The 13621-nt window shown below is 35.8% G+C and overlaps 1 protein-coding gene across 1 annotated transcript in view; it reads right to left on the bottom strand.

Moving 5' to 3' along the window:
• Nucleotides 1–13621, bottom strand: part of LOC106872906 (uncharacterized) — a 27779-nt gene that overhangs the window by 10902 nt on the left and 3256 nt on the right. The window contains exons 2-3 of the mRNA XM_014920082.2: nt 5923–5983; nt 1862–1927 (exon numbers count right to left, since the gene is read on the bottom strand). Coding sequence (XP_014775568.1) covers nt 1862–1927; nt 5923–5983 — 127 coding nt within the window. The remainder of the gene's footprint in view (nt 1–1861; nt 1928–5922; nt 5984–13621) is intronic.

Below are 13621 nucleotides of genomic sequence, written 5' to 3'. Positions count from 1 at the left end.
AATTAAAGAAAGCTAATATTGATGAAAATCAATACCTTATCTGCAAAAACACTAGATTATCTAATTTAGAAGTTAATCTATTTAAAAGAAAGAAAACAAAACTTAGAATCAATTACAAAAATATTTCCATAACAAAATGTTTTCTGAACATGATTTCAAGACTTTTGAAAGAAAATAAAATCCAGAAATGATTTATATTTAAATGATTGGGGAAAATCACAAATCAAAGTTGGAAAATGGTTTTTATTCTTTTATTATTTTTATTTGAAACTGTTCTAAGAAAAAACATTGTTTTATTCCTTACCAAATGATAACTAAACAGTGAAAAGGTTTATGGAAAAATATCTCTCTATAAGGAAGTCATAAGTTATTTTGGATTTACTAACATAACATACCACCCAGTAGAGTTTAATATTCAAAATTATTACAATAAAAGAAAAAAAAAACAAACGAACAGAATCAAGTTTTCCATTTTCTTTCTGTTTTTCTAATTTTGAAACAATAATTTTTTTTTTTTTTTTCAATAACAGTTGAATGAATCTAAACTTCAAATTTCAATAGAAAAGCAAAAAATTAAAATTTCTATTAACTAGAAATGTTATTCTTTTAAATAAAAAGAAGAAAAAAATCAATTTGAAATTCTTATGAATGGAAGAGAAATATATCCAGCTATGCATTTTCCTATTTTAAGCATGGAACAAAGCCAGCATAATCTCAATTTACACAACTAAAATATCAAAATACTTTTTTAAAAATGTCATCTAAGATATCTCTTATTGAATATTATTTGATTAGAAATGAAAGTCCAACTAGGCCAGTTGCCAGATGCTTTGTTTTTAACTAATTAATTTGCTGACAACACACATTAAGCTGTTGAGCATTGATAACTTCTTTGAGTAAACTTACCCTTACCATTTTTAACTGCTGCCAAAGATTTTTGTAAAGTCTAGATCTTCCTAAGTTGTTAATATAAATTTATTTTGTACAGAATAAAAAACTGACAAAAACCAATGCAAAGTGAATATTTGCAAAAGGACTTTCGTGAAGCAGCAACAAGCGAAGACAGTAATAATTTCTTAAATCCATCTGCGTTTAAAAGAAAACTATCAGGGTTTCACAATATGTAAGAATTAGGTAATTCTGCCATACTCTTGTCCAAAGTTATTGCTGTCTTCAAACATAGACTCATATCTTTACTGTATTCTAGGAGAGAAAACTTTCAGAGGGAAGATTTCAAAAAATATCGGTCTTACATCAAAACTAAAGCCATGAAGTTCTTTTGAAATGTTCTGTGATAGAAGCTTGTTTAGAACATGATTGTTTTACTTCTTTCAGTCAGTCACTGGACTGTGGCCATGCTGGGGCACCGCCTTGAAGAATTTTTAGTCGATCGAATTGCCCCAGTATATATTTTTCTTTTTAAAACTTGGTACTTATTCAATCAGTTCTTTTTGCTGAATTGCTAGGTCATTGGGATGTAAACACATCAACACTGGTTATCAAGTAGTGGGTGGCGGACAAACATGGACCCAAAGGCACACACACACACACACACACGATGAAAAACTTCCACAAAACACAGAAAAGATGCAAGGCTAGGTTTGAAGATGTTAGATGCTATTTTATAAATTACAGAAATGAATAATACTAACTAATGAACTCAATTTTTAAATGAAAATTAATATATGCAAAAACAGCCTTAGAAAAAAATCAATGCTCAAATGAAATTTTAAATGCAACAAAGCAACCAAATGAAAATAACCAATTGAAAATAAAGAAATTTATAACGACACACAGAAATAATATGAAGCAATCTATAATAAGCTAAGAAGCTTTTTATAGATAAGGTTCAGCTAATTACCAGTAGGGCTTAGGAGGTAGAATCCACCACAGAAAATATTCCCGTTTTGTGTACCATTTAAGGTTTCTAAAATCAAGAACATTAGATGACGTTTGCATCAGTATAAGTTTTACATTCAGTTGTAAAATAACTAAATATCAAGTAAGTGTTGAACAGTGAGAAGTGAAAAATATACATGTAAATGAAAAACCAAGAAATAAGTGTTAAATATTTTAAATGTAGAATTATAAATGAAATGAGGAAAGCTTCTAACAACGCAGAAATGGAAGTTGAAGAACTTTTACATATTTCAGGTGCAAAGATCCATCATCATCATCAGAAGAAGAACACAGTACAAGCATCTAACTAAAACAGGTCCACTGCCCATCTGGCTATCCAAAAAGCAGGATCTATGTAACACATATTTGTTTGACTGTATTTTTCTGAAGATGAGCTTTTGCATCCGAAACATAAGTTTTTCAACTTTCATCTCTGCATTGTTAGATTTCCCCATTTCATTTATTATTCTGTTTCTGTACTATGACACTTCAAGCGAACTACAATTCTTTTCTATTTTAAATGCAATAATAAATCCAACACTTTCAATATAATTGGGAAAAGAAACAAATGCTTTTGACCTGCATAGAATAATCCTCTTGGATCATTTATGATATTCAGTAACTTTAACCCTTTAGCATCCAATTTACTCAGTGAAATTCATATTGTTGTCAATTATTCATGCATTGCCTTTGTAGCTTTGAAGTTTGATAATGTGATTGTTTATTTTTAGGATGACATTGTAGGGCAGGTGTGAGAGGTAAGATCTCATTCGTTTGAATAGAAAACAGGTAGGCTATTTGACCACTTTAGATGCTAAAGGATTAAACCAGTCACATTTGGCCCAAATAGTCTATCTGTTTTATAATCAAACCAGCCAGATGTGGCCAATCACACCTAACCTACAATAAACAATCACATCATTGGAATCTCAACTCTACAAGACGGCATGTGATTAATTCAAAACAATGTGAATAAATAAGCATTACTTTTGGCAGAGTAAATTGAATATTAAGAGATTAAATCAACATGGTGTTAACACTATTCACTCACACCAAAAATGAAAAAGAAAATCAAACAGAAGAAGAAGAATGTAATTAAAATTCCTCAATAAGAACAGGTGAGAAAAGTTTCTCAAGATGCACAAGACCACAAGTTCATAAAGGAAGATGATAAGCATTAAAGATAAATGCAAACTTTCTCAAGAATATTAACAGTAAATGAATTCGGGGTTGCAACTGGGAATTGGTACCTGTTCATTGGAAACCTAATATTGTCATGTCCACTAGATTAGTAAGTGATAACAACGACGACAATAATAATAATAATTTTTTTCTACTATAGGCACAAGCCTGAGATTTTGGGGGAGGAGGTAAGTCAATTAAACCAACTCCAGTGCATGACTGGTACTCATTTTATCTGCCCCAAAAGGATGAAGGGCAAAGTTGACTTTGGTGGAATTGAAACTCAAGAGTCTAACAGAGGAAATGCTGCTAAAGCATTTTGCTTGGTCTACTAACAATTCTGCAAGATCACCATAACAACAACAACAATAATAATAATAATAATAGCAATAGTGATGGCTTCAAATTTTGGGGAGTAGGTAAGGTGGTTAACTTGACCCAAATGATCAATTGGTACTTATTATATTGACCCCAAAAGGATGAAAGGCAAAGTCAACCTCAACAGAATTTGAACTCAGAACGTAAACATGGATGAAATGCGACTAAGCATTTTGCTCAGCATGCTAACATTTCTGCCAACTCGCTAGTAACAGCAACAACAATAATAATAATAATCAGCTATGTTGAATATATAAGAATGTGTAGCTGAGTGGTTAAGAAGTCTGCTTCTCAACCACATATTTTTGGGTTCAATCCAATGTGCGGTACCTTGGAATGTGCCTCCCACTATAACCTTAAGAGAGAGAGAGAGAGAGAGAGAGAGAGAGAGAGAGAGAGAGAGAGAGAGAGAGAGAGAGAGAGAGAGAGAGAGAGAGAGAGAGAGATTTTGCAGATATGTTGTGTTTGAGTGTTTGTGTCTCCTTGTCCACCGTGTGATTGTTGTAAATGAATAGCATTCATTTCCAATATTCTATAGAAACAGGTCTTTGTAAGGGCAAAAAGCACAGTCAACTCCACTGGTTTAAGTATGCAGAATACAGGAAGGATGGAACTAAAAACTAGCGTGGTGTGGAGGATAAGTTGAAGGTTCTATCAACATATTTGTAGAACCTATTGTGTATTTTAGATAGGGACTGGAAATATCCTTTCGTAAAACTTTGTAATCTACAGAATCACTTGATGCTTGTTTCTCTCTGGTGCCAATGGAATTTCACAGGTGAAATTAACATTCAGATTACTCTGTCAAACATAATGTTTTTCTATTCACCTTGTTTTGAACTAATCATGGCTTTATTTACATTGGGTGGATAGGTGTCCCTACCTTGTTTGTTGTCATCACAATGTTTTGGCTGATGTACGCTCCAGCCTTCATCAGGTGTCCTGGTGGAATTTTGAACCCAACCTATAATTGCCCACAGGCATATAGCATAGTGGTTAAGAATGCGGACTACTAACCCAAAGATTCCGGATTCAATCCCATGCAGTAACTTGAATAAATAATAATAATAATAATAATAATCATTATTATTATTATAATTTACATAATTCCTCATCTCTAAAATATAGAACAGTATTAATCATGGCTCATATCATAGCTTTGAGATATCAATGATGTGATTTTCTAGTTGTAGAATGACAAGTATAAGAGGTCAGATTTGGCTGGTTTGAATATAAAACAGAACATTTGGGCTGGATATGGCAAGTTTAAATGCTAATGGATTACATATCTCCTCTTGCACATCACTTTTTCCTGCAACAGAGAATTAGTTAAGAATGTCCTGGGTACAAACCCAAGGCAGTTGTATGTTGTGACCCCCCTTCAGTCATGAATGACCATGGGATTGCACCTAGAAAGTTACCCTCTGAGGCACAAGTCTGGGCAAGGTTGTTTATGGAAGACCAGCAGTCACCCATGCATACCAGCCTCTCCTCTCCCCGCCACCGATGTTATCCAAGGGGAAAGGCAAAGGCCAATACAGCTTGGCACCTGTGACGTCGCAACTCATTTATTAACGTGCAAGTGGCTGAGCACTCCACAGTCATGTGTACCCTCAACATAGTTCTCAGGGAGATTCAGCGTGACACAGAGTGTGACATGGCTGGCCCTTTGAAATACAGGTACAGCAGAAACAGGAAGAAAGAGTGAGAGAAAGTTGTGGTGAAAGTGTACAGCAGGGTTCACAACCAGCCCCTGCCGGAGCCTTGTGGAGCTTTAGGTGTTTTCGCTCAATAAACATTCACAATCATCATCATCATCGTTTAACGTCCGTTTTCCATGCTGGCATGGGTTGGACAGTTTGATTAGAGACTGGCAAGCCAGGAGGCTGCATCAGGCTCCAGTCTGATCCGGCAAGGTTTCTACAGTTGGATGCCCTTCCTAACACCAACCACTTCGAGTGTAGTGGGTGCTTTTTATGTGCCACTGGCACAGGAGCCAGTCGGGAGTGAGGGGCACTGGCATCAACTATGTTCGGATGCTGCTCTTTACATGCCATCAGCACAGGAGCCAGTTGGGGCAAGGGGGCTGGCTTTTTACGTGCCAGTGGCCTGAACATAAAACAGGTCGATCATCATTGTCATTCAACACCTGCTTTCCATGCTGGCATGGGTTGGACGGTTTCACTGAGGACCATCCAACCCATGCCAGCATGGAAAGCGGACGTTAAATGACAATGATGATGATGATGATATCTGGCCAGTTTAAATGCTAAAGAATAGAAGCCAAGAACTTTTCAGCACCCCTTTTGTACATGACCAAGTAAAATTCAGCTGTTTCATCTAGGCCAGCCTGCACTCTCTGCAAGGCAGACGATTATAAAGGTTAGCAGCTCGAGTTAACAGAATTCAATACTTTTGCAATTGCATTGAAACACTGGAAATATTTTGATGTTCAATACTTACCTCTTTTCAATGGTCTCGGTTTTTGTAACTTTGAAGTACGCGGAGCACGACCTTTGCATATCTAAACAAAAATCAATTTTATTCGTAAGTAAATGAATTAAAATGAGCTTTAACAGATATGCATGTGTGTATTAAAATAATATAATCAATAAAAAGAAATATTGGTAAATTACATAAATTTAAAACCCAAATGAGAAATCAAAATCTGAAAAAATAACACAAAAGACAAGTCTGGGCTGTATTCCAATAAAATGCAGCATTTAAATTACTTTTGGGCTGTTTCATAAAATTCTCTTCTATTTTAGCTTCTTTCACTGACTTGTTTCAAAATCCTTGCTCAATTTACAAATACGAGTTGTAAATGAGTTTCACTGTCCTACAAGCAGTGTCATTTATTTCCAAGAGTAGACATTAAAACGCTGATGATTTAATTATACGAGGGTGAGTGTATTTATGTCAACTGATGCTGGTGTATTTATGTACTTGTAACTTAGCGGTTCAGCAAAAGAGACCAATAGCGTAAATACCAAGCTTAGAAAATAAGCACTGGTGTTGATTTTATTTGACTAAAATTTCTTCAAGGCAGCATTCCAGCATGGCTGCAGTCTAATGACTGAAATAAATAAAAGACATTTTGACAGCGTAATCTGAATGCTAAAGAGTTAAGTATCTACGTAACACTTTACGTGGAACCTCTGTTAAGATCAATAAAAAGTTGTGTTCAAGAACAGTGTCTCGGCTTTTTTGATGTCTAAGCTTTTAGCTAAACACACTTATACAAGCTATGTCATCATACCTTTTCCGACGGGGAAGTTTTTATCTAAATGAAAAAAAAAACCCACATTTTTTCTGTTGTGTTGTTTAGGTTATATTGACATCTACTGTTAGACATCTTATACATTAACTCAGGAGAATCAAATTTTTTTTTAAAACAACAATAAGTTGTCTGGTTCTCAATCTTAACCAGATTATGTTATACAATTTAGAAATCCAACTTACTGCTATTGTGTCGTAATATTGATTTCTTTCTCATTGCGCACAATGAAGAATGAGTGAATAACATTTATGACATTCATGGGGGCATTTATTGACATTATAAATGAAGTGAATTGGTTTCAATTAGGAACTAAAACCAACTTATGGACTCAGCTCACAAAACCCTTCTAATTTATAGCCTACCACCTATCGTCATGTAAAATGAGTCTGATCACATTCAGCAGTCAGCTTACAGCCTATTCCCAGTTATAATTTATAATCTATGTATACTCATTTTATAGGTTTCAGACACTTGGCTCCGGTCATGCTGGAACAACACTTTCAAGGCATTTTTTAATCACTGTCAACCCCAGTAATCTTTCTGGTACTTGTTTTATTGACAAACCAATTTTAGTCATCATCATCATCCTCATCATTTAATAATCTGTTTTCCATGCTGGCATGGGTTGGTTGGTTTGACAGGAATTGGCAAGGCTGGGAGCAGCACCAGATTCCACTGTGTTTTGGCATGGTTTCTACAGTTGGATGCCCTTCCTATTGCCAACCACTTTACAGAGTTCACTGGATGCTTTTTATGTGGCACCATCACCAGCGCTTTTATGTGGCACCATCCCTAGCGCTTTTATGTGGCACCATCACCAGTGCTTTTTATGTGGCACCAGCACCAGTGCTTTTTATGTGGCACCATCACCAGTGCTTTTATGTGGCACCAGCACCAGTGCTTTTTATGTGGCATCAGCACCAGTGTTGGTGTAAAGAAATATAACCAAGGAGAGATCAAATACCAGTTTGCATTCCAATTCTTCTAACTTTTGCTGCTGTACAGACATAAATATGCCCTGTCTTTCTCTCCCTCATTCACACATATACATACGTAGAAAGAGAAAGATGGATGCATCCAGAATTTCAATACAGATGATGTCCTCTTCAAATGGACCTATCAATAGCTTTCTAATTAGTGCCTGTATATACATGGATATATTATATACATGTGTATGTTATAGACATGTGTATATTATAGGCATGTGTATACTATATACATAATCTGGAACCTGTTGAAATTACTCCCATCTGCTGTTATCATTATCATCACTTTAATGTCTACTTTTCCACACTTGAATGGGTCAGATGGAGTTTACTGAGGTAGATTTCCTACAACTGAATGCTCTTCCTGTTGCCAATCCTCACCTGTTTCCAAGTAAGGTTTTATTTGCCCCATGGCCAGACATGTTTTCACAGAAGAATACTGGAAATGACCAACACTGCTTGTATGATGGTGACACTCGTTTACATCTATAATGCAATGCCAAGGCAAGGAGACACAAACATAAACATTCACACACACAACATCCATCAACTGAATCTATTCACAAAGACACTTTCTCAAGGTACCATGCAATGGGACTGAACTCAGAACCATGTGGTTGGGAAACTGACTTCTCAACCACACAGCTACAGCTGTGTCCTATGCATGCGATAAATCAAGTAAGCTTGTTTCAGTTCCCATCAACCCTATTTCACTCAAGGTTTTGGTTGTCTCAAATCTGTGGTACACTACAGCACAGAGGGCTTGAACCTAGAACCATGTTGTTGTGATATAAACTTCTTAACTACATACATTTATGCTTGTTTGAATGACCTAAACAAATAAAAGAATAAAGAAAAAAAGGAAATTTGCCATAGATTTCCTAATTTTTAATTATAAAAATGCCATAGGAGTTTTTTAATCATTGGATGGCAAAGAGGGATCAGATAGGAAACAAAAGGGTCCATTGGTGAAAAAAAATGGTTGAGAACCACAGAATTAAACATCCTTTTCTAAATGTTGGAGAACTGCAGCCATTGCCCATAAACTTCACTGCATACCATCACTCATTCTCTGGTGGCATGTAAAAGCACCTACTATACTCTCAGAGTGGTTGGTGTTAGGAAGGGCATCCAGCTGTAGAAACACTGCCAGATCAGATTGGGGCCTGGTGCAGCCTCCTGGCTTGCCAAATCCCAGTTGAACCATCCAACCCATGCCAGCATGGAAAACGGACGTTAAATGATGATGATGATACACCATTGTACGTACTCTATTGCCTATCCCTTTTTTTGTTAGAGACATCATTCACACACCCTACTTATCTGCCCATATTTCACAGTATACATCATGCTCTATACTTGCTGTACATGAGCGTGGCCGTTGCCAGTACCGCCAGACTGGCTCTCATGCCGGTGGCACGTAAAAGCACCCACTACACTCTCAGAGTGGTTGGCGTTAGGAAGGGCATCCAGCTGTAGAAACTCTGCCAGATCAGATTGGAGCCTGGTGCAGCCATCTGGTTTCACCAGTTCTCAGTCAAATCGTCCAACCCATGCTAGCATGTAAAGCGGACGTTAAACGATGATGATGATGATTTCACAGCCATCAATCCTTTTTGCACGCTTCTGTTCCTTATTTAGAGACTGAAACGTTTTGTTCTCACCAAAATAACCATACTAACATTCATAATATAACACAGGTACCAAAATAAATATACTAGCGTTATATAAAACTCCATCTCTAATTATATAAGTTAGGTACCAACACTTTACTTCTCTTCAGCTATTCAAGCAATCCAAGGTCATCATTTGTGACTCATTTGGCAGCTTCTTTTACTCCAGGGAATTTATTGCATCTTCAGTTTGTTTCATTGTCTGTGTAATAATTTACAAATATTGTTATTCCGAGTACTTATCGCTCACAATGATTACACTATGAAGTTCCTGTCTGATTCCTTTCCTACACTATGCACAAGACCAGTTACATGATATTGTTGGTGTCTCATAGCACTTTAGTCTTGGCTAGCCTAGCATAACTAAAATATTGGTTTTAATGAGCGTAGTTTTATTGAATGTACACAATTAGAAAAAGCCACCACTCATCAGGTAACCTGATATTACTAAATTGTGCACCCTTTAGGAAACTATTTCCCATCCCTCAATCTGCTCTGCTATAACTCTAGAACATTCTGAATATTTTAAATGAATTAATTTATGATAACAATTATCTCCTGATAAGACAGCATTAAAATAGTTGATAATACAATCAATTTCATGAAGAATCTAGAACTACCAACTGTTGCAAAACATCAAATTCAGACATTTAAAATTGGAATAACTATAATAATGGTTTTGAAAGTCTCAGACCAACAAAGACTGCAATTATAATTTTTTTTTTCCTTAGCACTCTGTCAGTTACGACAACAAGGATTCCAGTTGATCCGATCAATGGAACAGACTGCTTGCGAAATTAACGTGCAAGTGGCTGAGCACTCCAGACATGTGTACCCTTAAAGTAGTTCTGGGGGAGATTCAGTGTGACACACATTGTGACAAAGCTGGCCCTTTGAAATACAGGTACAACAGAAACAGGAAGAAAGAGTGAGAGAAAGTTGTGGTGAAAGAGTACAGCAGGGTTCATCACACACCACCCCCCTGCCAGAGTGTCATGGAGCTTCAGGTGTTTTCACTCAATAAACACTCACAATGCCCGGTCTGGGAATCGAGACCATGATCCTATGGCCGTGAGTCTGTTGCCCTAACCAGTGGGCCATTGCTTTAAAATAATTAAACTGCAGAAGCAAATGATACTAAATAATGATTTTCATAATATGAAAACACATGTTACAATGGGCCAACCTAACCATAGAGGAGTGAGGAAATAAATGGAGCACATAGGCAGGCAGCTTAATAAGATGGTTCTCAATCTCAGGTACTTTTGAAGGCGGTAAGCTGGCAGAAACGTTAACACGCTGGGCGAAATGCTTAGCAGTATTTCTTCTGTCGTTACATTCTAAGTTCAAATTCTGCCAAAGTCAACTTTGCCTTTCATCCTTTCGGGGTTGATAACTTAAGTACCAGTTACATACTGGGGTTGATCTAATTGACTGGCCCTCTCCCCCAAAATTTCAGCCCTTGTGCCTAGAGTAGAAAAGAATATCAGATACTTTTGAAGAGTTTGCTTTTGAAGAAGTACTCAAAGCCAGACAGCACTGATGCCAGAAAGCCAGTTTCTGGGAAATAAGGCCCTATGAAATCATATTAGCAGTTACTACTTAGATCAGTGATTCCCATCTTTTTTGCTCTCATGACCCCTTATCCAAAAGCTTGAAACCCACACGACCCACAAGAAAATGGGCCTTTCTGGGAATGGGATGCACCCATGCATATTTCTATGCATTGGGATAGATCAGTAAAGAAATAGAAACATTGGCCATCATCATATGTTTTTCCATGCTTGCATGGGTTGCAAGGGTCTTGCTCCAACAACAATTTGCCACTTGCCATCCTTCTGTCACCTTGGTGAGGCTCAACATTTTGAGATCAGATTTCATTACTTCTTCCCAAGTCTTCCTTTTCTCACAAGCTCTTTTCATTTTGACAACTTGGTACTTCTTTACCTATCATCCTTTATATGCAAATGTCTAGAACAGCGCAACCATTCTCCCTTGTATATGTTATAGCCGATTGCCCTAAAACTCAATTTTTCTCTCAAATCATATGTACTCTATTGTTCAGACACACTAACATTACATTCTAGCAAGGCATGTGGTGGTGGGGGGAGTCGTAGTAATGAGATTATTTTAGCTAAATAAATTACATAGGAAAACCACTGAAAATAAGATACAAAACCATTTCACTTTTGAAAATTTATAGTGTGTGTGTGAATGAAGTCAGGGATTTCCTATCTTGTTTGGCACTGTGTGCTAACTGTCCTACATTCAAGATATTAAATAACTTTTTCTGATCCAATCAATTCAATGCCAATTAGGTACTATTGAAAATGCAATCAACCAAAGCAATACTGTATAACTGAAAATCATTTCATTAATAAAACCTGCAAAAAACAAATGAACATTTCCGTAGTTTTCTCAATAAACATGAGGAGAATAAGTTCGTGTTTAGGATTTCGGTACCATTTGCAATCAGCTGAATTTAAAGAAGGCAACTTTTTTTAATGTCCAAAGATTATAATAATGTTAATAAATTTAAACAATAAATTGATAGAAACAAAACAAAACTGTGACGGAACTGTTTACATAACAAATTATACAAGCTGAAAATAAAATAAGGGAAAAGTAGAGGTAACACACACACACACATGGAGGGGCTCACACCTATTGAATAGTGATAGAATTAGATGTAAGACCAGCAAATTTGAGGGGAGGGGTAGTTAGTCAATACCATGACCTCAGTCGACCCCAGAGGGATGAAAGTCAAAGCTGATCCCAGCAGGATTTTGACCTTATTAAAGATGTTATCGTCCAAACAGCTGCTGTAACTGCAGCTAAAGTTAAACCTAAAGTGAACAAAATGCCTATTATCAGGAATGTGACAACAAATATGTTATTGTTCTATTAATTACAAAAGGTTTCGCTTCATTTCTAAGCAGTCACCGAATATACCTACGATAATAGATTTATTTACTTTACCGTTGACACAAGTTAATATTTATATTCTAATAACAAAAACATTCGTTAAGAGTAAAGAAAAAAGCAACATTGTGAAATTACATCATCAAACAAATATATATATATATATATATATATATATATATATATATATTCCTGATATATGTATATATATATATAATGTGAAATGAAAAGGAAAGGGTAAAAAACTGATGATATGCAAGTTACGTGTAGGATTTTTAAAGAGTTTTTGTAAATAAAATGACGAATTACCATTTAGGAAGACTGTATGAGAAGTTAAGTAGCAAGAGGAAAAGTAAAATGGTCTCACAGTAAAAAAAACAGTATTTTTATAATGAGTCAGTCACCACAAAATAAAAAAAACCTCTGCAAGCTAATTCAAAGAGGGAATTCCACACCAAAAATTATGTCACCTATAAAAACAGAGAGAGTTGTGGGGGCGAGAAAGAGTGGAGACGTCACTTAAGTATAAAGTAGCGTTTGAATATTATAATGCCATTTTAAAAATAGGTTTTCTTCTTCAATGTAATTATGAATGAAAAATTTAATAGCGCATACACACAAATTAAAAATTAGGACGTGAATACACACACAAAAATACGAATGAGATTTAAAAGCCTAATGAGAAAATCAATGAAGATCAAAATTTTGGGTGATTTGCATTTTATATGTGTAAGGTTGTTTCTACATGAAATCGTTTAAGATCAACAACAAAAATGGTCTGGTTTCCGTCTATTTCTGAAAACGCCAAATTGTGGGAGGAGTGGGAGGAGAATGGAAAGGAGGAGGAGGAAGGGGTGTCGTCTAGTCAGGTCATTCTGTCATACCTGGAGAGATTCCGTAGATTGTACGGATAAGAAGACTTGTCAAGATTATGGCACCAGTTGACTTAAATTAAAAGAAAAACAAATCACCTGTTTCATTTCTTTTTTTTTTTTTTTACAGCCCATAATTTAGAGTCACCAAGAAAGAAAAAAAAATTGAGAACTTAACCTGTATTTAAGTACAGAAATTGGAATCCTGTCAAGGAATGGAACCTACTTATTAAGAAACAGTTTTCATCGAGATATAGACATATATATATATATATATGTGTGTGTGTGTGTGTGTGTGTGTGTGTCTATATACATGTATACATGCGTGCATATAAACATATACATTTATACTAATCGTAAATACCTATGTACTTACAGGCTTATTTGTATATACATATAAATGTATGTACACACACACTGTGTATATAT

Source organism: Octopus bimaculoides, chromosome 17 (genome assembly GCF_001194135.2).
Source record: "Octopus bimaculoides isolate UCB-OBI-ISO-001 chromosome 17, ASM119413v2, whole genome shotgun sequence".
Classification (NCBI taxonomy): Eukaryota; Metazoa; Mollusca; class Cephalopoda; order Octopoda; family Octopodidae; genus Octopus; species Octopus bimaculoides.
This window is presented reverse-complemented; position numbering and strand designations above follow the sequence as displayed.